Source organism: Coenobita brevimanus, chromosome 45, assembly GCF_032717465.1.
Source record: "Coenobita brevimanus isolate Jiangsu-jjx chromosome 45, ASM3271746v2, whole genome shotgun sequence".
Classification (NCBI taxonomy): domain Eukaryota; kingdom Metazoa; phylum Arthropoda; class Malacostraca; order Decapoda; family Coenobitidae; genus Coenobita; species Coenobita brevimanus.
The window spans coordinates 37,009,603-37,037,091 of record NC_136998.1 but is presented as its reverse complement, the minus strand read 5'-3'; the positions used below and the strand labels follow the sequence as shown (position 1 = coordinate 37,037,091).

Below are 27,489 nucleotides of genomic sequence, written 5' to 3'. Positions count from 1 at the left end.
GGGAAAGGATCGTAGTCCCTAGCAGAACCACTGCCTGTGATTGGCTGAGAGGTTTCCTTTTGTGACGTCAATGATTTGTTGACATCAGTGGCACTTGCCGCACTTCATTTAAATTGTTAATTCATTTCCTCAGCTGGAAAGGGCTGTATTTTAATAAGTGAATTCTCTAGCTTTTGGAAATGGATCCAGATGACACAGGTAATTAGCTGTGCAAGTAAATAAATTACCGCAGTGACTAAAATATGTTAGGTTAATACAGATAAAACTTGATATAAGTTGACAACATTTGGGGTATATCTGGGAAGACAGATTTCGGAATAGATTTTGGCCAAAAAATGTGTTTATTTTCTCTGACATTAGGTTTTTGCAGCTGTAAGTGGATATGCATGGCTGTTTTCATACTAGCTTATTTTGTAACTTATTTGGCAAGGTTAGGATACTTGACAATGTGCAATAACTAACATCAGGCAACATATTTTGACAGGCCTCGGGATAAATTATTTAAGTAACAGCAAGTATTTGGTTTTAGAAATGAAACTGGGATGATATTTAATAATTTGAAAAAATCCACTTGCAGGAACTGGTGTCAGTGTTTTCTTGCCATGGATTCAGTCTATAGATTATTGACTTTTCTAATGGTTTCTCATCATGAAAGGTTGGAAATCTCTCCGGCGGAGCGTCCACAAGGCCTTGACACACAAACCACAAACAGGGATGGAAGTGAGTGATGGGCAAGGGAGGGTGCCTTCTGCCTTGGTACATCCTTTTCCTTCAGGGTAAGTGAAGATGCAAGAGGAGGATGCCTTCATGAAATGGCACTGATATAACCATCTGGCTCTACAAAAGTCGCTCAGTGCCCTATCCTTCAAAAGGAGGGTGGTCATTGAATGAGGAGGCAACTACAGCCTGTAGTTTACAGGGTTCACATTTTAGATGAACCTGGGGCCATTACTACAAGTGAAAGTAAAACACAGCCACTTTCCTAGTCAAGTGTACAGCATGTTCTGTAATTCTGTAATACTTTTCTGTTCAAGTCAATCACTTCTTAAGTGTTTGGCAGTAACTATATTGTGGAAAAATAAGACAATCTTTGAAAGGGTACCATAAACAAATATGGTTTGTGTTTCAGTATCTCTCCTAAACTAAATAAATGAAATACAAGTGTGGGCATTCCTCAAGTAGATTTATTATTAATACACTCAGACCCCTGTAACTCAACAGGTTACACAGTCATGCCCCATGATTAAATTTATTTGTCAGAAGCTATAATAGATTACAATTTCATCATGCTAATACAGTACAGTAATCCATCAATTACCTGACATAATAGAGCCAAAGACATGTCTGGGTAGTGGCTCTATCCGGATAGTGGAGCCAAAGGCATGTCTGGGTAGTGGCTCTATCCGGATAGTGGAGCCAAAGACATGTCTGGGTAGTGGCTCTATCCGGATAGTGGAGCCAAAGGCATGTCTGGGTAGTGGCTCTTTCCAGATAGTGGACTTCTTCCCTGGCCCCCATTCGTACATAACCTAACTTTGAAAGCCAGTGTAAAAGGCCACTACAGTAAACATCATAAAACACTTATATATACCTGTTGTTTAACACTACTCTCTCTGGTCAAGCAGACCTAAAAATGCAGTGGGCACACAAAAATAATGGTAAAATGGATTAAAATCATGGTAAAATTGAATAAAATCATGGTAAAATTGAATAAAATTATGGTACAATACAGTAAGCTAGAATAAATTCAGTGTCAGCACTCACAAGTTGACCATTCTGCATCAGTCTTACCCAGGATCTCCTGTTTCTAAAGAGTCAGCACTACCCTCTTCCTTTTCCCTGGTGAAGGGGTCACCATCACTCACCCTAGGAAGAGGCATGCAAGAAATAGCAAGGCCAGAAGCAGATAAGGAACAGCCACAAAAACCACCACGTCTGCTGCCCGGGAACTGAGACTGAGCAAAGGAGAGGTCTCTGGTGGATGTAAACTAACCAGCCAAACACGGTGGCACTTCTGGGCAATTCCTGCCTGTCCAGGTGAAAATTTTTCGCACAGCCATAATTTCCAAACAGACGCAAGAATTTTGTCTGGATAGTGGGAAAATATCCATAAGTAATGGTTCCGAACAGCCAGATCACAGCAACCGGGTAATGGATTGTCTGGGTAGTGGTTGTCCGGATAATCAAGAGATTACTGTAGGGTAGATAAATAGGAAAATCTTCAATAGTTACAGCTGTGAAGATACAGTACAGGGTAGTTGTATTCAAGAGTATAAGTGCCCACTTGCAGAAACTAGCTACTGTACTTTTATAATTTTTTGGATGGTGGAAATATATTTTTATGGTAGGTGGAGGCACTTACCATCCACTCACTCAGTGTAGTGCTGCTTTGGGTGTCTCCCCTTTCCTTTCTTCCATCCATCCTTTTCTGTCTTTCTTTCATTCTTTCCTCTTCTTTCTGCCTACGTGTGACTTTACATTCCTTTTCTGTCTTTCTTTCCTTCATTCTTTCCTCTTCCTTCTGCCTATGGGGGACTCTACACTGAGTGACAAGCCACATAGTTTCCTGTATACCAGGCAACCTTTTACTATGCTGGTTGGTAACCATATAACCAAATTATTGCGCCTGGTGGTTTAGTGGGTAATTAAGGCGCTCCGGTCGGATTGAGCCTGTGTAGGTTTATATCCAAGGGATGGTTGGAGTTTATTGCCCATGTAATGTCACTCAGGGATGAGTGAGGCTGGTCACACTCATCTTAAATGTCAGGACCAACTTCCCTAGCCGTGGGTTCCTATGCTCCTCATGGGGCGACATAGGAGGATAATGGATCAGTGGATGGATGGAAATATATTTTATCTCAGCCTAGTAGGCCTGTAATAAAATATGGTAAATTTTTACAAAGCCATAACACCAGATGTGTTTTGAAAGAATTTGGCCCTGTTACCTATCACAATCACTAGTTTTGAGTTTTAGACAAGCAGACCCCACCTCAGAAACCAGTGTTTTCCAACTTAATGTTTTCTTTTTTTATTTAATGGTTAAAATAAACAGAAATGGGTGAAGAACAAGCAATTTTAGGCATTAGCCTAACTAAAACCAATTTCTTGTCTTTGGCCATAGGTGTAATGCATGTGCCACATGGAGTTCATCCTGACTTAGCTTTGTTTCATTTCATTTGTAAATGCTCCAGCATGCTTGCATGCATCAGCCTTGGTCACCTAATGGCAGCACTCCATGCTCCTGAATCTCTGGCAGCCCCCCTATTCAGTCCCTTATCCCTGAGTTCACACACTCTATGACCTTGTCCCAGGTATTTTTCAGTCTGCCTTTCAAAATCCCACTCCCAGCATTTACACTTTCTGCACCCAGTTGTCATCCCTAATCCTCTCCACATGCCCAAACCATCTCTTTCTATGCTTCCTCATCACAACACCGGTACACTTCTGACCAATCCTTCCTTTCAACCTTTCCATCGTAAAGCTAGTCCCCCCCAGGCCTTGCATTCAAAGACACACTGCATGTCCACCTAATCATTGTCATTTTTGTACATTTGAGCCTACAGATATCCTCTTCTTTTACTGCCCAGGTTTCACTACCATTCAGAAGTACACTCCTAACACATGCTGCATGATCCCTTAGCATGGAGGGACAGCCCACTCAGTGTCAAGAGAGGCAACAGCTCAGTGAACTTCTTGACTTTGATTTAAAATTTTTAAAACTGAGACAGGCCCACTTTTGACCCAATGACTGGCAGAAATTGGGACCATAATATACTAGTGACAACAATGCTTACCACCCTTGACCAAAAAATGCACCACTGAAAAACAAAAACACACCACCTTTAATGGATGAAACGTAAACAGATCTCCACCACAGACACATATTAAAGACCCCACAACATCTCGCTTATTTTTTATTTGCGGAAAAAACATCACTAAAGAAAGTTAACTCAGAATTGTGAAATGAATTTCTTCCTAATACCAGTATTATTTCATAGAAATCTGATATTAAAGCATTCTAAATATTATCCTAAAATATATTCAAGGTGAAATGCTGTGATGAGTTAGGAATTTCAGATAGAAATTCCAATAAACCAGGTAAGATAAAAGGTAACTTTTTGTGTAGTGCATATCGATACAGTATATTGGTGGTACGTGGTGGCAACCATCATCACTTGATGTAGTGCTGCCTACTTCTTCCTTCACCTGTATCATTCCTTTTCTGTGTCTGCCCTCTTCTCTTCCTATTTCTCCCATCTTTCCCATCATTATTATTCTTTTTTTTACGGGTAGCTGTACATTGAGTGACAAGGCTAATGGTTCCCTGTAAGCCAAGAAACCATATACAATGCTGGGTGGTAACACATACCAGTAACCAACCCGTACATGTTCCCTGTGCGTCAACCAATGGTTTGTCGGAGGGTTAGTGCCCCTCCCTGCAAAACAACTAACTCAGACGGCCACCCCTTACGGAATTATGGCATCTGGCAATAGACAGATAGATACAGTACTGTATATATATGTGCATAGTCATTTTAAGTGCAAGGAGAAAATGTAATATTTCTAGTTCTAAAACTCCTTATTATTACAGTACTGTATGATAGAGAGCAAGTACAGGATACATTACCAGTACCTTAACTCTAGTGACATGGATAAGTAATTATAATTAGTAAATGCCACCAAAGTTTGGTGCAAACAAATTATTATCAGTAAGTTGTGTTGTTGAGTATCCCCAGTTTGTCTAACCAAGTAGACCTATCAACCACAGGCAAGCAGTGACTCATGCAGGCTCATCTTGTGGAGTGAAATGTGCTCCCATATGGCACAGTGCCTTGCCAAAGCAAGGTGTGGGTAAGAGTGAGGAGGATTGGTTTCTTGATGGACCCTGCAGTTGCGTTACCACCCAGTTAATGGACATCATAATACTGTAGTCTCCACAGCATCCCATTATTTGCTTATATGGTTACCACCTGGCATTTTACAGAAAATGGTTTACTGGATTACAGGAAACCATTGGTCATATCGCACAGTGTAGAATCACCAGTATTAATAAGGAGGCCTGCGTATTAGTGGATAAGACTTTAAATACTGCAGCAAATGATTGTAATAGCTGATCTCTCTTTTATTCTCAAAAATTACATAATCATTACAGGGAAGATGATACAAGCCAAAGGGAGGGTGGAAATATTGTGCCAAACCTGCCTCATAGACCACAGTACTCTATCACCAATCTCCCATCTCCATACTTGCTAGATCATCAGGTAAGGTACTAAACAATCATGAAATTAAGTAGTAAAAAAAATACAAGTAATTGTATTGTCATGTGAAAGGTGCTGGTTCAATGACTCTTGGACATTAGTGACTGTTTATTCTGTGCTCAGTTTATTTTGTTACCGGATGTACAATAATTATTACAATTGTTGTAGTACAGAAATAACTAATAATATTTCCATTGTTGGGTGAAATAAAACTGTAAGGATGATGAGGATGAGGATGATAATGATATTTGTCATTATTGTACCAGTATATTTATCCAGACTTGTATCATTATCTGCATTCAGTTTTCCTTGTCTGCATTGGATGAGAAGACCTAGGGTAAGTTCTGATGTCTCCATAGGAAGAGGAGAAAAGATGACTCAGGTACAATTAACAGCCCATCTTCATAGCCTCTCTCTTGTACCATAGGAGATGTGGCTTTGCAGTACTAACTCCAGTACCGTGGTCTCTTGTATATTATTCTTTCTGTCTCTGGACATTTTAGAGTCTTTCAAACTGGAATGGTATAGATCCCCTGCCGTGTTGTCTGGCTGTCTCTGCCTCAAAACCTAAACCAAAGCATGCCCTGGGTTATGATCACCATTCCCACCACCATGAGAGAGTAACCAGGTACCTTGCTATAACTTTTCTCAAACTGGAGAGGTTAAATAAACCTTCATTAACTCCTTCAGTACAAGAGGCCTTTCCTAAGTTCTGTAAAATTATATGGAAAAGCATTGTATTGGGGTCATTACAAAAAGAATAATTCAGCTCTGCATTTTAATTCCAGCCTTCAGCACCTGCAACCCCTACCACAGGTCTGGTAAGGAGCTCTCCTTCCATCACCCTCAACCTGGGCCACACTCTCCATTGCTCCACAGACACACGCAACCTGGAGCTGGACAGTTTACGGCACCAGGTGATTCACTGATGTTATACAGTTTGTGAACTGTGTCATCTCAGTATTATGCTTCATTAGCAATAATCATGCATTTCTTTCAATGTACTACCTGTGTGAAACTTTAGTCATCTGTGTAAGTTGACAATTACTATACTGATACAAATGTACAGTAATTGCAATGATTCTTACATTTTGACACAGGAAATACATATGTATTTATTTGTTTATTTTAGATACAGCTATCTAAATTATGGAAATCAGTTCTCTTGGTAAAATTAGTTTTCCTTAGAATGATGGAGTGATGCAGTAGGACTTACACTTGACAGTCATTTCCCATAAAGTGACATTATCTACATTGAATACCTACAGTATGGCTATCTAACCCTCAGTTATATGTTCGTGCCCTTTAGTTGGTACAGTTATCTCCCATTAAATGACTTGGGTGTTTTTGTTGAAATGCAGATCACTAAGTGTAGACATACTGTGATACTGTATCAGGTATTAGTGAACCATAATTTTATAAGTATTGATGAATTAAGGAAGTGTACCATGGGAGCAATCTTTTTCTAAATGCAGTCACACTTTAAATGAAAAATGAAGGACTCTACCGTTACAGTGTAATGCTGTGCACCTGCTAATGCATTTTTAGTGGAGCATATTTAGTATGGAATTCTTATAATCTCTTCCTTATCATTCCAGCACAGTATGATACTGTAATTACTAAATTAATTTATAGTTTGTCAGAAAATGTACAGTATATCCATCCACCATCCAATCCTGTCACCCCGTGAGGAGCGCAGAAACCCAGGGCTAGGCAAGTCGGTCCTGACATTTAAGATGAGACTGACCAGCCTCACTCATCCCTGAGTGGCATTATGTGAGCAATAAACCCCAACCACCCCTTGGATAGAAACCTACACAGGCTCAGTCTGCTTGGAGCACCTTAATTAACCACTAAACCACCAGGCACTGTAAATGGTTATTTGGTTATCACCCAGCATATTAAATGGTTTCCTGGTGTACAGGAAACCATTTGGCTTGTCACTCAGTGTAGAGTTACCCATAGGCAGAAGGAAGAGGAAAGAATGAAGGAAAAAAAGACAGAGAGGGAGTGTAAAGTCACCCATAGGCAGAAGAAAGAGGAAAGAGTGAAGGAAATAAAGACAGAAGAGGAAAGATGGAAGAGAGGAAAGGGCAGACACCCAAAGCAGCACTACATCTAGTGAGTGTAATTAAGCCAAGTAGTTATCACTATTATTCATCATTAAGAAACAGATACCTGTACAGCATTATCATCTTTTTCTGAAAAGTTTGAGCATGCAGACTTCCGGGTAAGGTGTAAAAAAACTTGGGAGGAAAGTTGATTCTAATAACAGAGTTGTATTGAAAAATGTTTAATATAGCAACTTTCTTTCCTATCCAAAGGTACGAGAAATACAAAACCGGCTAAATGGTGACATCAAAGGCAGCCAGGAGTACCAACAACTGTTGTCTGAGAAATTGTATTTAGAAGATACTTTAGGGTAAGTACTGTTGTTCTCAATATTATCATGTAAATTTGCTGATAAACAGACCTATTGTATAGCCACAGTGCTCTTACTAGCACATTGTAAATAGTTTGCAGTACAGTAATTACTTTGCAGGTTCTTAATATTCATAATTTATCTTGCTGTACAGTAGGTGGTGGTGACTATCATCCACTCACTTGATGTAGTGCTGCCTACTTCTTCCTTAGCCTTTATCATTCTTTTTCTGTGCCTGCCCTCCTCTCTTCCTATTTCTCCCGTCTTTTCTGTCACTTCTTATTGCTTTTCTTTCCTTTACAGATGGCTTTACATTGAGTGACAAGCCAAATGGTTTCCTACCCCTTACGGGATTATGGCGTCAGGCAATAGATAGATAGATAGATAGATCTTGCTGTGATTTTCATATACTTTCTGCTATCTGTCATTTAATCTTCACATTCACTCCCACTTTTAAATCCAGCTAGAAATTGAACCTGAACTCATCAAGTTATAGCCTAGACTTTAGCTGCTGGACCACACTTTACCATACACTGCACTTCTTTTCACAGGTCTACAGAATACTCACTTCAGCAGCTCAGAACAGCATATAATGATTTAAAGAAAAGCTCATCTGCCACTGAACAAGAATATTTGTTAAAGGTATGTGAAACTATTGTGATATTTAACAGAATGAGATTAGTGGCTGAAAGAGGAAGTGTAACGTGTAAAGATACAATAACTTAATGACAGGTCTGAAGCTAATTAGAGTGAACTGGTGTCAGTCATAATACTATACTTGAATCCTGAAGGGGCAATAAAGGATTGGTGGATGTATGGTGGTTTGAAAGGGTATTGAAATAATTTAAGTGACAGGGGAAGCTTCTGGGACAAGTCAGTGGTTTAGTGGCTTTACCCCACAGAGATTCATGAAAATAATTTTATTGTGGATAGTTTAACAGCTTCTAAATGGTGCTAGTAGATATTATGGCATAATGCAAATTCTCTTTTCTGACAGCTAAACAAAGCACAAAAATATAATGAACGAGTGAGTGAGGAGCGAGATGCAGCACAAAAGCAAATCGAACAGTTGCGTGATTACCTGCGTGAATTACCAACGGCTGCTGAGCATCAGCAGCTGCAGGTTCAGCTGGTTAGGTGCACTGAGGACATTGCATGCCTCAACAACAAAACTGACTATCTTTCAAGTAAGTTCTTACTGTAAGTTTTTTATTAGTTGTTTTTTCTCTTCACTTTAAAGCACAACTGCTCATAGTGAATGTAAAGAACTTGATACTGGTATGATAAATTGTAGTTTGGTATACAGTATAATATTTTGGTGAGAATGTAAGATCTCAAATACTGTACAGCTTTATGTGTGTATTTTCTTCTTGTCATGATCTGTGTTTTTCATTTTTGGTATATGCTTCCTGGATTATATTAATTAATATATCTTACTGTTGAAAATAGGTTCAGCCCTTTCACAGTTAATTATACTGGATTTAGTTTTCAAGAACATGTCTGGCTTTGGAATCATGCTAGTTATAATCAGTCAGTCAATCAACAGCCATATGCCATAATCCCATAAGGGGTGGGCGTTTGTCTGAGTTACAGTTGTTTTACAGGGAGGGGCACTAACCATCCGCCAACCCATTCACTGACACGTAAGGAACATGTGTGTTGTTGTATGGTTACCACCCTGTGGGTTGGTTATTTGGTTACCACCCAGTGTTGTAATTGGTTTCCTGGCTTACAGGAAACCATTATCCTTGTCACTGAATGTAAAGCCACCTGAAAAGGAAAGATGAGTAATAAAAAGTGACAGGAAAGATGGGAGAAACAGTACTCTATTATTTCACGAAGTTTGGTTTCCTCAAACATTTATGATCAACCAATTCCCTTTTCTGTTCATAGTTACTTTAAACTTCTTTTACTTAAGGAAGATCAGAACCAAAGCTGGTATGTTTTCATTATCATTTTCTAGTGGCACAAACTACAAGGGACTTGAAATTGTGTGATAGTTGCAGTTTTACATTAGTTGAAGACTTGCAGTATGTGTATTACCTCTTCAAACGAAGTTGGAGGAGGTTATGTATTCACCTGTGTTTGTCTGTCCACATATCTCCACAAAAGTTCTCAATGAATTTCAGTGAAATTTTATGGAAGGGTGAGCTAAGGGCCAAGGAAGAATTTATTAAACTTCGGGGTGGATCCAGATCCAGATCTGGATCCAACTGCATAATATCTCCAAAAGTTCTTAATGAATTTCAGTGAAATTTTGTGGAAGGGTGGGCCATGGGCCAAGAAAGAATTTATTTGGGGGCAGAACCAGATCGGGATCCGGATCCTATGTATCCTTTACAATATCTCCAAAAGTTCTTAATTAATTTCAATAAAATTTTGTGGAAGAGTGGGCCGTGGGTCAAGGAACAGTTGATAGAATTTGGGGGCAGACCTGGATCCTATGTATTCCACACAGTATCTCCACAGCTCTAGATCCGGGTCATTTTTAATGGCATTTGTGGAGGTATGCGCTCTCTGAGTGCATTCTAGTTAATACTACTACCACTACATTATTATTATTATTATTTTTTTTTTTTTAATTGCATGCCATGGTAGAGCAATTACAGAGAGCAGAAGAGCGAGAGGGTGAGCAGACAGCAGCAGTAAAGATGCTGACACAGGAGAGAGATGACCTGGCCCTCAAACTTTCCCTCACAAATGATATTCTACAAGTATGAGAATTTATGCTGTGTTAACTTAAACTTTACAGTTATAAATGACTAATACATATGCTAAATACCCATTCCTATATTACCTGTATAGAAGCCAAGATTAGAATGGTAGTATGGGTACAGCCATATTGTATATCCCATTTATAACAGTGTAACATTATTACAGCTGTTGAACTTGAAATTTCTTGTACATCCAGTGTCATGAATTTAGCTGTTACAATGTAGAGGCTGAATGAATGCATAAGACATCGCTCAAGTAACATAATATATGGTATACTGTATAATGCAAGGAACAGTAATTTATCTTCCTTCCCATGATTATTTTTACACCCACGATGCCAACATTGCAAGTGCTTTAATTTTCTTGCCCTCAGTCCCTGTCATAAACCAAATGAATAGGACTTATTGTACCATACTTGTAAACTAACAAGAGACTTCAAGGATTGATAAAAGAATTATTTGCTAACATACTGTATGTGTTTGCAGGAGTTCAACTGTCAGAGGCAAACGGCACATGACAAAGGACAACAAGACATTGAGGATGTGTTATGGACCCTGGAGCAAACAAAGAAGGAATTGGACAGTGCCAAGAAGGTTTATTAAAAACAGTCTTGATGCTAGTGATGATTCTATACTTGTACTCATAACCAGTTACTTACAGCTGTATATTGCTGTAAATACAACCACCACACTTTTCTGCATAATGCAGTGTGGATGGAAGATCTAGTCTAGCTTTTTGCGTTATTTGAGGGGGTATAAATTGAAGAAAAGGCATTTACATTTTTCACCTAAGCTTCTCTTGCCCATTCTGTGACAAGAACTATGAGGTTGCTGTCCCCAGGATTAGGAGACTGTTTCCAACTTGCTCCCATTTTCTTTAGTCTCATTTTGCAGTGTGTATTGTGGTAGGTGATGGCGCTATTCATCCACTTACTCAATGTAGTGCTGCTCTCGGGTTCCTGCCCTTTCCTCTCTTCCTTCCTCCAGACCTCATATTCATGGGTGTGCAGTGCATCCTTAAATATGAGGCCTGGAGGGGTTAGGTTTACGATGGAATAGTTGAAAGGTAAGATGGGACTGGAGTGTTTTAGTGTTGTGATGAGGAGAGCTAGATTGAGATGGTTTGGGCATGTGGAGAGGATGGGGGATTATAATTGGGTGCAGAATGTGAGAAGTGTTAATTCTGGGGGAAGGGTAGTGAGAAGCAGACCAAAAAAGACGTGGGACAAGGTCATTGAGTGTGACCTTAGGGTTAAGGAACTAAATAGAAAGCTGCCAGAGACCGACCAGCATGGAGAGCCGCCATTAGGTGACCAAGGCCAATGCATGCAAGCTTGTTGGTCTACGAAAACGAAAGAAAAACAATTTCTTTCCTCTTCCTTCTGTCTACAGGTGACTTAACACTGAGTAACGAACCAAATGGTTTCCTGGTCATTTACTATGCTGGGTGGTAACCATATAACAAAAATATGGTGCCTGGTGATTTAGTGAGTAATGGATTGAGCTGGTACAGGTTTTTATCGAGGGAGTGGTTGGGGTTTATTGCTCACGTAATATCACTCGGGAATAAGTGAGGCTGGTCACTCTCATCTTAAATATCAAGACCAACTTGCCCAGCCCTGGGCTCCTATGCTCCTTATGGGGCAACACAGGATTAGATGAATGAATGAGACAGCAAGACCATGGCACTGTGACCCCCTTTCCCTCCCACAGACCTTTTATAGAATGCTTTTTTTTCACATCTCCATGCCATTACTTATTGCTTTCCTATCCTTTTCTTGAGCTTATAGAATAAGATATCATAGTCATGCTTCTTTGTAACAAACAGACCAGAAAGGACCATTAGGTCTGTCAATTTTTACTCTCCTTGGCATAGTACTCCTTTGTATAATACACAGAGGGGGGTGATGGAGGATATGAATCAGTGTCTGATCCTTTAATCCTCTTTTTACAAATGCACAGGGAACACATGGGTATTATTCTTTCCTCTTTCCTCAGGGATATCAGATAAGATGATGGTGACACTGCATACTGTATTGTTCCATAAAACAAGTTAGTCTCATGTATCATCTATTTCCAGCTTCTCGGATACAGGAAAGAAAAAATAGAATCTTTACATAAGGAGTTAGTGACTCAAGACAAGAAACACTGTGAGTTGCTACAGGTAGAAGCTGAGGAGCGAGAGAAGTTGGAGGAGAAAATGCGGCAGCTTCAGCAATCATCACAACATGACCAACAAGAGCTAGAACAGGTCATTACATTGGTTTTCAGGTTTCATATTTCTGTCCAAAGAGTAGGGAGGCATCTTCAAGTGGTTCTACCTTCAGTTTTAACTGAAAATGATGCAAGCATCTTAATTACACACAGTATATATATATATATATATATATATATATATATTTATTTGTGGTAGGTGGGGGCACTCACCATCCACTCACTTGATGTAGTGCTGCTCTCGGGTGTCTGCCCTTTCCTCTCCTCCATCCTTCTTTCCATCCATCCTCTTCTGTCCTTCTTACTTTCATTCTTTCCTCTTTCTTCTGCCTGTGGGTGACTCTACACTGAGTGACAAGCCAAATGGTTTCCTGTACACCAGGAAACCATTTACTACACTGGGTGGTAACCATATAACCAAATTTTGGCGCCTGATGGTTTAGCGGGTAATAATGGTTCTCCAATCGGATTGAGCCAGTGAAGGTTTATATCCAAGGGGTGGTTGGGGTTGATTGCCCACGTAATGCCACTCAGGGATGAGTGAGGCTGGTCACTCTCATCTTAAATGCCAGGACCAACTTCCCTACCCCCGGGCTCCTACGCTCTTAATGGGGCAACGTAGGATTAGATGATGGATATATATATATATATATATATATATATATATACATATATATATACATATATACACTGAGGTGGTTTGGACATGTGGAGAGAATGGAGAATGAAAGACTGACTAAGAGGGTGTATGTAGGTGAGGTGGAGGGAGGGAGAGGGAGGGGTAGATCGAGGATGAGGTGGAGGGATGGAGTTGAGAGGTATATGAGGGAGGGGGGGGTGAGTTGGGGGGAGGGGAGTCAAATGGTGGGTGACAGAGTGACTTGGAGGCGTTTTGTCTGCGGCCACCCTTTGCGGGATTAGGGCGTCAGGCTATAGATAGATAGATAGATATATATATATATATATATATATATATATATATATATATATATAATATCATTGTGGTAGATGGGGGCACTCGCCATCCACTCACTCGATGTAGTGCTGCTTTCAGGTGTCTGCCTTTTCCTCTCCTCCATTCTTCGTTTCTTTCATCCTCTTCTCTCTTCCTTTCCTTCATTCTATCCCTGTCCTTCTGCATACTGGTGACTCTACACTCCCTCTTCTGCCTTTCTTTCCTTCATTCTTTCCTCATCCTTCTGCATATGGATGACTCTGTACTGGGTGACAAGCCAAATGGTTTCCTGTGCATCAGAAAATCATTTACTATGCTGGGTGGTAACCATATAACCAAATTATGGCACTGGGTAGTTTATTGGGTATTTAAGATGCTCCAGTTGGATTGAGCCAGTGCAGGTTTCTATCAAAAGAGTGGTTGGGGCTTATTGCTCACGTAATGCCACTCATGGATGAGTGAGGCTGGTCACTCATCTTAAATGTCAGGACATACTGCCTAGCCCCGGGCTCCTACACACCTCATGGGGCAATGTAGGAATGGATGATGGATGGATGGATGAATGCCACTCAGGGATGAGTGAGGCTGGTCACTCTCATCTTCAGTGTCAGGACTAACTTGCCTAGCCCCGGGCTCCTAAGCTCCTCATGGGGCAATGCAGGATTAGATGATGGATGGATGGATAAATATATATCCATCCATCCTTATATAAATATATAATCAGTCATATATATATATATATATATATATATATATATATATATATATATATATATATATATATATATATACAGTAGGCTCGCACAGTGCGCAAGAGATTGGGCGGTCCACGACCTCGCGCACTGGGAATTCGCGTACTGGGCATACATAATCTTATGGGAATAATTACATATGGGCGGTACCCCCTCATCCCTGGACATTTTTTGGCCCTTAGAGACATAATAAAGGTCATATTTTTCAGACACTGTGCTAAAGCTATAGCTACAATAACAAAAATATGGGTAGTCACCTTAACAACAGTAGACAACAGGCCTGATGACCTTACGTAATATGGGTTCCGAGGCGCAGCAACACTTACAGTGCCGCACTCCCCACCGCACCAACACTTCCCTCCACAGACTCCTCTTGAGCACAATCCCCAGGAGCATCAAAGTCACTCATTTCGGCCATAAACCCTTCAAAGTCCAATGCTGACACTTCTGACATTGCATCCTCTTCATCCTCAACAGGAACAGGAGCAGATGACACGTGACGCACTGTGTGAGGGGTGGTCGGGCACTAATAGAAAATGGCATTTTTGAGCCACTCCTTGCCTCTGCCTCGCGTTCTGTGCGGTAAACTTGCGCATTCAAGGGTTTTTGGTTATGATTTTTGGTCACTCGCACACAATGCGAATCGTGCACTGTGCGAACCTACTGTATATATATATATATATATATATATATATATATATATATATATATATATATATACACTTAATGTATTCTTTCTCTTTAGTTTTTCTAAATTTGTGAGCTGTGATAGGTGAGGGATATTGACATTTTGTGTTATGATAAATGTCTCTGTTGTAGGATAGTGATACTGAATGAGTTTTCATTTCAATAGGTTAAGGCTAAATTGGCCACAGCTGAGGAGAAGAAGAAGCTGACTGAAGAGAAGTTGGCATTGGCACTAGGAGAGATGATGTCACAGCAAAAAATATCATCTGTTATAACTGCTCTTTTATCCAACCTGCACACTGCTCTCAGTCAGGCAAGCCATAATGTTCTACTTTTGTGTAACATTATAAGGGTAAAGATGAAGAACCAAAAGTGATATTAAATGGTCTCATAAAAGCACTAGTATTGGATTCAGCACTGTGGTGTTTATGGGATCACATGAAGTAAAAGGTACAGTACAGGCATACCATAGAACCTCTAAAGAGGAGGCTTACCAGTTTGATGAAGAACAGGAAGACTAATCATTACTGGAGAAACAGTGGTATGAATGTGTGAATGTTGTCACAATACCATCAGAGGTCTGGATGTTTCTTACATTGCTAACTGTAGTATTGAAAGTGGCACACTGAAACTGAAATACCATATGTCAAATGGAATATGTGTGAGAAGAAGTTTGCTCTGTATGAATAACCAATATATAATGGAATTAACAAGAGGGTACATTCATAAAGAGAATGGATTCTTACAGTATCATTTGCCTAACTGTCTGCCCTGAAAAAAAAAAAATAAATAAAAAAAAATGGTAGAAACTGAAAGAGTGAGCAGACTGTGAAAAATACAGAAGGGTGGGATGTGAGGATTGTTTGAAAAGAAGGGCAGGGATGTTTGGAAGAGCAAAAGTTGCAAGATCATGTACACTGAAAAGAATAAGCATGTGAGAGTAAAGTTTGTTGTGTATCTCAAGTAAGAATATCGGAATAATGTATTTGGCAAATCAGCAAACAAACTTGCTGAACTTAAGTGCTGAATGTATAGTAAAAAAAAAATAATAATAAGTAAAAAATGGTTTTATCATGCATATGACATGTATATTCATAAAGACGTACTAGCTAATAAGTTTTATAACAATTTGCTAATAAAACAACTACTGTCACATTTTACTCAGGCTAAAATTAACCTAGGTGCTTGTTTTGCAGCTCCGAGATCTCGTCAGCATATCACAGCAAATCAGTCAAGGGCAGACACCAGATGTTGCACTGCTCCTTAACATTACAGGTGGGATATTGACTAAAGATGATTACAATACGTTAATACCTCTTGTCCTCTCATATTTAACTTCATTAAAAAGTACATCAGATATAATTCACCCATCCATCCATCATCCAATCTTACGTTGCCCCATGAGGAGCGCAGGAGCCCAGGGCTAGGCAAGCTGGTCCCGACATTTAAGATTAGAGTGACCAGCCTCACACATCCATGAGTGGCATTGTGTGAGCAAAAATCCCAACCATCCCTTGAATATAAACCTTCACTGGCTCAATCCAATTGGAGTGCTGTAATTATCCACTAAACCACCTGGCGCCATAATTTGGTTATATGGTTACTATGCTGGGTGGTAACCATATAACAAAATTATGGCGCCTGGTGGTTTAGTGGGTCATTACGGCACTCCAGTCCGATTGATCTGGTGAAGGTTTATATCCAAGGAGTGGTTGGGGTTATTGCTCATGTAATGCCACTCAGGGATGAGTGAGGCTGGTCAATCTCAAATGTTGGGACCACCTTGCCTAGCCCTGGGCTCCTGCGCGCCTCGTGGGGCAACATAGGATTTGTTGAAGGATGGACGGATGAATTATATCTGATGTACTCTTAATGTAACATTTAGGACATATGTAGGTAAAGCATTATACTCAAACTAGCCTGGAGAATAATAAGCAACTTTCAAGTGAAAATAATTGTTGTCATAGTTCCTTTGCAACTTTGTAATTCAACAGTTTCAACTTGCATGTACACATGCACCTGTTAAGAATTCACAAAAAGAGGGAGGGGTAAGAACTAAACAGGAAGAATGAAAATGGAAAATGCCTGTCCCAGTTTTGAAGGAGCTTACATCCATACTTAAATGAAGAATTTGGGAAGAAAGGAAAATGGTCAGTAAATATGGATTTAACCCCATAATTGTACTGTACATTGTCTGATATTTTGGTAATTGGGAAGGCATTGAAATGAGTTTTATGGCCCTTATTTACACAGCTCAGTTAACAGATTGAGAAGGGGAAGGGAGTTCCATTCATCCATCCATCATCCAATCCTACGTTGCCCCGTGAGGAGCGAAGGAGCCCGGGGCGAGGCAAGTTGGTCTTGGCATCTAAGATGAGAAGGACCAGCCTCACTCATCCCTGAGTAGCATTACATGAGCAATAAACCCCAACCACCCTTTGGATATAAACCCTCATCGGCTCAGTCCGATTGGAGCACCGTAATTAGCCACTACACCACTAGGCGCCAAAATTTCGTTATACGGTTACCACCCAGTGTAGTAAATGGTTTCCTGCAGGAAACCATTTGGCTAGTCACTCAGTTTAGAGTCACCCACAGACAGAAGGAAGAGGAAAGAATGAAGGAAAGAAAGATGGAAGAGGGAGCTTAAAGTCACCTAGAGGCAGAAGGATGAGGAAAGAATGAAGGAAAGAAAAACAGAAGAGGATGAAAGGAAAGAAGGATAGAGGAAAGGAAAGGGCAGACACCCGAGAGCAGCACTACATCGAGTAAGTGGACGGTGAGCGCCCCCACCTACCACAAGGGAGTTTATAGAGTTAATAATTTTCTTTTCCACTGATTTTTGTTAATTCATCATTATCTCACATCTAGAAGCTTGCTAAACTGAAATTTTCTACATTTCCAGTAACTGAGGAACCTCCTAAAACAGACAAAAGTGTAACTCGATGTTTTAAAAGATTACAAAATGGAAAGTTTTGGGTGTGAAGCAAACAGTTTATAAAGGATATAAGTGCAGTGGCTCATACATAAAAGGTGTTGTGGCTGGGCCACTCCACCATGTAATGGTTGTTCTGAATAGTACCTTCACGTTTACCGTATATTTTTAGTACAGTGGAATCGCCTAAATCGCAGTCTTATGAGACTGGGCACATGCCACCATTTGAGAATTTCACGATTTATAAATAACTAATCGTATGGGAAAAATTGCTTACGAGTCTGCCATTTTGGAAAAGTTGCCCCCCTTACCCCCATACCGACATCAAACTGGTCTCCAGTAAACTCTAACAGCCTGGAAAAGAAATTAGTAAAGCATTTAATGGAAGTAAACAATATTGTAAGATTCATACCTGACTCTGACTGACAACATTGCTTGAATCCTCTCATATTACATGTAAGTTCTGGGTGTAAGTTAATGTTGACTTCTTCTTCCCCTTCCTCGAAGAAGTTGTAGGCTTAGGAGGGCTATGATCGGCCATTGTAAAACTGGGCAGGCGGAGGATGGGGGGAAGGGGGGATCCTTGTACACCACACTGGAACCAAACGCCAACAGAGAGGAGACAATGCACAAGCAGGAGCCAGGTGGCATGGCTCTTGCGCATGCGTCCTTCATGCTTGGTGTGGGAGGGAAGTGCTGTAATTGGCTTGGATTAAGTGCTATGCTTGAATATGAATGGTTTAGTACTTAACAGAGACCCTATAGAGAGACTGGACAGCCAATATTATCAGCTGCATGTTGACTGGTCAGCCGACGTGGTGGCATTTTGGTGCAAATGCCTCACAGCCATGGTGCTGGCTGAGTCACCTGACTGCAGATTCATCAAAAAATACATCTCATAACCTGCTGTGATACGTGATTGATTGATGAATAAAATAATGGTTTAATTTTGTTAATTTGAGCTACTGAAGATTTTCGTTTTAATCCTCATATCTACATATGTAAATATCGAGATAATTGCTGAATGATAATCCTGACAAACTGAACTGTTGGTAGCTGCAAAATGGGAGAGGGGGGTATTGTGTTTTTTTACTAGTGCGTTTTGCCTTTGTTAACGCTTTCACGTTTATGGGTTCGGTGCAGATTTCAACCACTCGTCACCAGATGATGCAGGCTGTGTTTGCACACTCTTCAACTCTTGTTACCAGATGATGACAGTTGTGTCGAATGAAATGGCTCCTGTTTTTTTGGTTATGGAACAATTTCTGAGCAAGAACAAAGCACTACTTGCATCCCGTGTATCCCTCTGCCGCACTCAACCCACTCCACACCCAGTGTTGCCCCACAGCCCCAGTCAGTGTACTTTGAGCCATGCTCGAGCGTAAGATAATTTCCTTTTGGGTTCCGTAAAATCGGCCTTAATTGATCAACAGCAATTTTTATACACCAAAATCTAGCCTAATAAGTTCCCTATAACTTTTTGTCAGTAACATTTGCCATAAAACTTATATTTTTATAAGAAAAAACTGAAGTAAAAAATATATATATAAATTAAGGCATGATTTACATTCGGCTGATCTTTTTTTTTTACACCATAAGCAAGTACTTTCATTCAGGATTACGGTGAAAAAAAAAGTATGATTATCGAAGCATAAGGATGTAAGGAGAAATTGTTTATGAACTATCGAGTTCACAGGATTGGCGCGGTGACGGGGGAGGATCTCTAAGTGTGTGATTTTGGATGCCCAGGACTGTGTCCCAAGTACTGTACTCACTCGCAGTAGGATGCAGCCAGTGTCGCGTGGTAACGACAGGGTTAATGGCTTGATTGTGCTGCATTTGGGTGCAGTAACACTGATAAACCTTCTATGTGACTTTTCCAACTCCCTTGTGATTCATCAAGAAGGAAATATGGGATATTAAGGTGAAGAAAGCAAGCTGGTCTCGAATGAGTGTCGTCGGCTTTGCTAGGCAAGTTTTATTTGACCCACATCCACATAGGGAGGTAAGCTTAGATAATATCCCAATGGAAACCACTTTACCAATGTTATGCATATCAGGAACAACAACAGTTTATATTCAACCAATACTCAAAGTTAAAAACTGCGGACAAAATAAGTAAACACTGCTGATGTTAATCAATCTCCCTACGTGCTAAGGGGTCTTTGTATGCAGCGTGTGTTAGGAGTGTAATGCTGTATGGCAGTGAGACCTGGGCAGTGAAGGAGGAAGACATTCGCCGGCTCAGACGTACAGAAATGACAATGATTAGGTGGATGTGCAGTGCGTCCCTGCGTCCAAGGCCTGGAGGGGCTGGGTTTACAATGGAAGAGTTGAGAGGTAGGATGGGACTGGAGTGTATTGGTGTTGTGATGAGGAGAGGTAGATTGAGGTGGTTTGGACATGTGGAGAGGATGGGGGATGATAGTTGGGTGAGGAAGGTGAGAAGTGTTAATATTGGGGGTGGGGTTATGAGGGGTAGACCGAGAAAGACATGGGACGAGGTCATTAAGTGTGACCTTAGGGTTAAGGGACTGAACAGGGAGGCTGCAATGGATCGTGCAGCATGGAGAGCCGCCATTAGGTGACCAAGGCCGACACATGCAAGCATGTTGGAGCCTTTAAAAAAACGAAAACGAACATCTGATAACTCATCCCAGATCATTATTTGATTCAGAATTCCCATACCTGATACAGAGAGGAAACTCATTTTTATACATCTTTACTTAAAGAAACCACCATTTGTGCAAACATAGCATGTTCAAAAATGCATCAGAAAACTTTCACTTTTGAGGTTGCAGTTGCAAAATACATTTAATTTTCACAAATTAAATTGCAAACTGTTGCATGATGTCACATGTTATAAATTCGCTGTTAGAAATGCATGAGTTATGAATTTCACTGTATTAACACATGATACAGTTTATAAAAATAATGCAGTACAGTATTATAGACAGTATGCTTCAGTTGCAGGATCATCAGCCAACCACTGCAGATATCTATGGCAAAATTTTCAGTGTCATCCATACTTTCTACTTATCACTTTATCACTTGTACACTTAGTACACAAGTGTTTTGAATATAACATAGTTTGGTACAGTAATGCTCTGTGACAGTCACAGTGAAAACAGTATTACATATTTTCATCCATCCATCATCCAATCCTACACTGCCCCATGAGGAGCGTAGGAGCCCGGGGCTAGGCAGTTGGTCCCGACATTTAAGATGAAAGTGGATTACATATTTTCAAGGTTTAAAAAGTTTTTATTTAGCCATGGTTAAAAAAGTGGTAGGTGGGGGCACTCACGATCCACTCATTTGATGTAGTGCTGCGCGGGTGCCTGCCCCTTCTCATTTTCCTTACTTATTTCTTTCCTTCTTCTTCTCTCTCTCTTTCCCCTTCCTTCTGTCTATGGGTGACTACACTGAATGACAAGCCAAGTGGTTTCCTGTTCACCAGGACACCATTTATTACACTGGGTGGTAACCATATAACCAGATTATGGTGCCTGGTGGTTTAGTGGTTAATTAAGGCACTCCAGTCGGATTGAGTCGGTGCAGGTTTATATCCAGGGGATGGTTGAGGTTGACTGCTCACATAATGCCATTTAGGGATGAGCGATGCTGATCATTCTTATCTTAAATGTCAGGAACAGTTTCTCTAACCCCAAGCTCCTGTGCTCCTCTTGGGGCAACACTGGATGGGGTGATGAATGAAATGAATTTTTTAAAAAAGTACACATTTTTGCTTTGTTTTGTATTTTGTACTCTGTCATGTTTGTTTGCCATACAGATAGCAGTGAGGATGACCACAGTGGCAGTCTCTCCATGGAGGCTCTAACAGATCAACTGAGGGAAGTGAAAAGTCTGGTGCAAGGGCTAGAGAATGTCCGCACACAGCTTCAGGAACAATATGCAAAGCAGCTGGCAAAGGATGTCACATGTGCACAGATGTAAGCAAGCAGCAGTTTTAAAAGGATTGTAGGTAATGGTGTGCTGAGATATATCACTTTATATACATCTTTCTTATATCTCATTGTAATCGGTTATCATATGAGAAAAGGTACTAGTGTTATATAACACCTTCCTACATCTCAATGTAATCAGCATTTATATGGGAATATGTATTACCATGTTCTATATAACATCTTTCTTACATTGCAGTAAAGTCAGTTATTTTATGCAAACATGCGTTACGGTGTTGTATATAAAGTCGTCATCATCATCTGGACCTCCTTTCCCACCCTTGGGCAGGGTGAGGAGTAGCAACATCCAGACAGCCCAAGGTTGCCCAGTTCAGTGGGCCATGCTTCCATTCACTCATCTTTCAAGCCCCTGGAATCCTGGCTTTATCTGATATGCCAAAAAACAATCACCACATTCTGTAGCTTCACATAAATGAATCCAATAGTCAGTCCAAAAGCAGCCATGTTAAAAAGGGGTGCCAAAATCACTGATCATGCACTACTTCTCACAACATTCATCCAGCCAGCTCGATCTCGCCAGACCCCTAGCCTCACCAACTTCCATACCTCTCTTTTTCACATTCATCCACCATATCCCTCCACCTTCTCCAAGGCCTATGTCGCCTCCTCTTTTCTTCAGATTTGCTCAGATGTTCCCTTTTTACCACTCTGTTGTTATCCATTCTCTCCACATGACCATACCATCTAAATACAGTCTTCGATTCTGGTGTCCACAGACTTCCTTATTCCGCATCTTTCACAAATCACATTACTGTACTTCGTATCCCATCCTCTCTCTGTACTCAACATACATTCCTCAGCAGTCCCACCTCCACTGCTCTCACTCTTGACTTGTATTGTCCTGTATTTGCAGGTAACACTGCATCATCAGCATACAATAAATATGAGATATTCCATCCATTACCATGCATTTCTAATGCCATCCCTCTCTCCATTACTCTTGTTTTTTTTACTTCTCTCATCACCCAATCTATATATATATTGAACAACCATGGGGACATCAAACAACCTTGTCACATGCCCACACTGATCGTGAACCATGCACGTAGATGCCCATTTACCCCATACACATGCCTTACTGCCATCATAAAAATTCATGACAGCACCTAGCAGCTTACCATCTACCCTGTACATGCACAAAACCTTCCACAATCCTTCTCTGTCTACTTTTGTATGCTTTTTCCAGATCCATAAATGCCATAAACACCTTATAGTCCTTCTCACACATCTTCTTCACTGTATCACTGCAAATATTTGATCCACACATCCTTTGCCACTCCTAAAACCACCCTGCTCATCACTCACAAGGACTTCTGATATCTCACTTACTTTATAATAATTCTTCCACATATCTTCCCTACAACACTCAAAAAACTTAGGCCACGATAATTATTGCACTCATTTCGCTCACCTTTATTATTTTACAAGGGTACAGTCAGCCATTTTCCACTCTGCTAGCACAGTTTCATCCATGCCTTCTTACATATCTCCAACAAGCACTTCATTCCGCTCTTTCCACTACCCTTAATCATCTCTGCATACACCTCATCAACCCCAGCTGCTTTCCCATTTTTAAGCCGCTTCATAGTGTTCTTCACCTGTGCGAATGTCACATTTCCTGGCACTGCATTTCTTCTCTGCACATCCCCAAAACCAATCATGTTTACAGCGGTTCTGCTGTCTCTATTCCCATTCATCAGGCTTTCAAACTATTGTTTCCCTCTGGTCTTTACTTCATCCCCATGGGTTAATAAACTATCACTTACATCCTCCACACATTCACATTTCTTTCCGTTGTCTCTTTTACATTTCTGCACCTCTTTCCAGAAAAACTTCCCATTTTCAGAGTAATTTGCATTCATTTTTCTTCCTTGATCATCATTAACCTCCATAGTTTTCCTCATGACTAGTCTGTACGTGCTTCTTGCTCTCAATATATTCCGTTCTTATTTCAATAGAACCTCTGTCCTGTAACCACTCTAGCCACTTCATCCTCTTTTCCTCCACTGCTCTCGTAACCTCTTCACCCCGCCATGCCATACCTTTCTTCTCTGTTGTTACTCTAGCCACATGACACGCCACTTAAGCATTCCTAACTAAGCAGACCCTACATGCATTGCACAGGCTTTCCAGATCCATTTCATTCCAATTCATTGATTCTCAATCCTCCCCTACTTTGGTCCTGTATTCATCTGCAATTTCTTTGATCTCGGCGTCTTGACTTTAGTCTTTCTCCTTGACTGCTCCTCTCTCTCCTGGTCCACCTTACTCCTCTCAGCTTGATCTTGCATACCACAGTCATATGATCTGACAGACCTCCACATCATCCTCTCATGGCCCTCATATCAGCAGCCATTCCCAGCATTGACCGCTGTAAAAGCACGTAATCCATCAAGCTCCTTTCAGCATGATCCCCGTTCCCTCTATACTGTGTACAGTATATTTGTGTGCATCCTTGTGTTTCATGTACGAGTTACAAATGCAAAGCCTCCTTTCCTGACATATCCTTCAATCGTGTCCCATTAACATTTTCTGATGGTACTCCATTACAACCCTTTATGTCACCCTCAGGACCAGTGCCTACCCTTCCATTCATATTGCCCATTACGATCTCTTTATAGCTCCTGGGTATTTCTCCCGCTGCTTCATCCAGCATATCTCGCACTCTTGAACACATTCACCACTTCAACTTGTATATAAAGTAAAAGTAATCCCTCATTCATCCGGACATACAGTATCTGGACCTGTTCATTATCCGAATACTGGGCCTTGTATCTATGGTATTAAACCATTAGGTCTATCTGAATTGTTATTATCTGGATGTAAAAGTCCCTGAGAACTTTGGCCGGCCAGCCGACATGTTCAGAGATTCAGTATCGTGGCTGCTGGGCTCAAGCCATGAGCGGGAAATAGGCCGTAACCTACAACCAGAGCTAAAATGTTCATCCGCCCCTGTACTGAACGGTAAAAGTTGCGTGCTGGTCTGATCACTCCCGACAAACCTCCAACACCTAGTAATACGGCTGTGACCCACAAGCAGTGTCAAAACATCCGTACACATCCCCACCGAATGTCCAAATTTGCACGGCTTTCCCAACTGCCACCAAGCATCGAACACAGACCACACACCACAAGTACATGTTTGGTGGCAGCAGCTGTCCGCCTCTTTACTGAGTGTCCAAAGTCACCCTCTCACCGGGAGTTGTGTTTCTGAATGGCCAACATGCATCTAACAGACCACAAGCCGTGAGTAAATGTACAGTAAAAGTGCCCGTCCTCCTTGTGACACAAGGGTGAAAATTCTGTCCACAGCCTTGCTTCCCTCCCCCCCCTTCCCATCCCTCCTCTACACCCTCCCGGCTCCCCTCCTTCATGCCGATAGCACTGGCTCATGAATTTTTATATTTTTTTGCAATTTACTCGAATGCTATTGGTTGTATCGAAATTCTGAAGTGACCTCAAGAAAGCTCATAAAATTCTGCATCAAGATGTGTGCAACTCTTGCAAAATGCTGGGTAAATTTTGCACTTGGATGATGGGACGCTATATGAAGAGTTTTACTCTTGAACACTATTCTCACTGCATTTCTGTACTTTTACTCATCAGTTTTGTGTTTTTATTAGCTTATAGCATAAACACCAGCGAAGATGATGGTATACCATTTATATGAATATAACCAATTTTTGGTGGCATATTTGCCTGTGGAATTTTTTTGTGGCCCGGGACTAGCTATCACCAGTGTCAGATAACTGATTTTCCAACCATTCTTAGTTTTTTGTGGATTTGTTGCTTAAGCATTGTTTCCTTGGAGTTTAGCATTGATATGGATAATACTATGTGTATTTTGATGTCAAAATATGGCAGACTGACTTGAAAACAGTGCCAAAATTAGGCGAGGTACTGTACATACAGTAGTGTATACTGTAGGTAGGGTGTTTTTTGGCTTTCATTTTTTTTTTTTCCCATGGTTTTCTTGGTGTTGAGCATTACTTTGGATATTCCTGTGTTTTGATGTCTAAATATGGCAGATTGACATGAAAACAGTGCCAGTATTGGTAGGGATACACTGTATAGTGTACAGGTAGGGTGTTATTTAGTTTTCATTGTTTTTTTTTGCATGGCTTTCTGGGTGTTTAGCATTACTTTGGATATTCTTATGTATGTTTTGATGTCTAAATACCTGTATGCCTGAATGACGGAAAACACTGCCAAAGCAGAGGTACTGTACAAATAGGTTAGGTATAGGTAGGGTTTGGGTATAAAGTGAGATATTGTTCATCATCTGGACATTGCTACTACCTGGACATGCCTTTGGCTCTGCACACAGTCATTGTAATATTGTACATAATTAGAGTAGATTAACAGTTTAAAGAACAGCTTTGTGTGGGAAAACATGCTAGGTTTAAGAGATATTTTAGTAACTATGTGATTTCAGTAGCTTCTCACATGATCTGCTTATGACCTACATACCTGTGATCACTTTTTGTATTTATTGCAAAAATAAAATGTATTACAGCAAGATGTCTTTTAGCCAGTAATCTACAGCCAGAAAACTCAAAACAACAGTTTTTATGAAGATGCAACACAGTGCCCTTTACCTTGACTTGGCCCAGATTTTTGTCCTTGCTGCCTATTTCCCTTAGCTCCATGACTGAAAGACAGTGCTGCTGTCTACATCCTTTTCACAGCACTTCTTAAGGATGGATAATGAAGAATTAGCACCAAACCATTATATGGCTAAATGGCACTGTAGGAACAGAGGGAAAATAAAGGCTGGAAGAAACACGGAAATATCAACACGAGAGGTAGGACAGATGGGCACAAGAGGACAGTAAGGGAGACAAAAAAGGCCCCTTTTAATCACCTCTTATGATAAGCTAGGATACTGGGGAAGTATTCTCCCCCCCCTCCCCCTTCCCCAGAGGGATCACAATTAAAAAAAAATAATAATAATAAAGGATTTTTGCCTGTCCACAAAAACCTCATGAAATTAGAAAAGTTAACACTTAAATACTTCAGAGGTAAGGTATTTCAACTGATCCCTAATAAGCAATCCTGAGGTATAACACTTTACCTGCCATTTTTAATAACCCCATTCAGTTTAGTTTATGGCCAAGTGGAATAACTTTGGAGGTATCATTTCACTTTTAACCAAGAAGACTAATTCCTACCTCAAAACTAAGGACCATCAAGTCTCTGCAACCAGTACTTCATATTTTGAGATTAGGAAGTGGTAGTTCCATCAGATGGAAACCAGTCCCTCCATTATTTCACCAAATTTCTGTTTACTATACTACACTGGGCTATATGCTATATATTTAATACCCTGTGACATATTTATCTGACAATCTCAACCTCACTTGTTCAGTACAGTAATTCTGACAGACTTGTCAAGTAGTGCTACAATTTTATTTTTCCGTAGCTTGCCTGTATTAATATATTTTCAAGGGCTTAATTTTAGTAGTTTTGCCTCATTTCAAGCTTATGTATTTCTTTTCATGTACAGTAGTTTTACTTCATGTCTTGCTTCACTAGCTTGCTGAGGACAGGACTCTTTGACATTCTA

The 27,489-nt window shown here is 40.5% G+C and overlaps 1 protein-coding gene across 1 annotated transcript; it reads left to right on the top strand.

The window, feature by feature from the left end:
- The first annotated feature begins 179 nt into the window (after window positions 1–179).
- On the top strand, window positions 180–27,221 carry LOC145398504 (uncharacterized). Its single transcript, XM_080271379.1, has 14 exons — window positions 180–198; window positions 656–776; window positions 5,153–5,261; window positions 6,047–6,175; window positions 7,583–7,680; window positions 8,232–8,322; window positions 8,678–8,867; window positions 10,279–10,394; window positions 10,881–10,988; window positions 12,475–12,645; window positions 15,169–15,315; window positions 16,199–16,277; window positions 21,731–21,918; window positions 27,130–27,221. Exons 1-13 carry the CDS (start codon window positions 180–182, stop codon window positions 21,892–21,894), a joined length of 1,542 nt encoding a protein of 513 aa, XP_080127505.1. The 3' UTR covers window positions 21,895–21,918; window positions 27,130–27,221.
- Window positions 27,222–27,489: the final 268 nt, after the last annotated feature.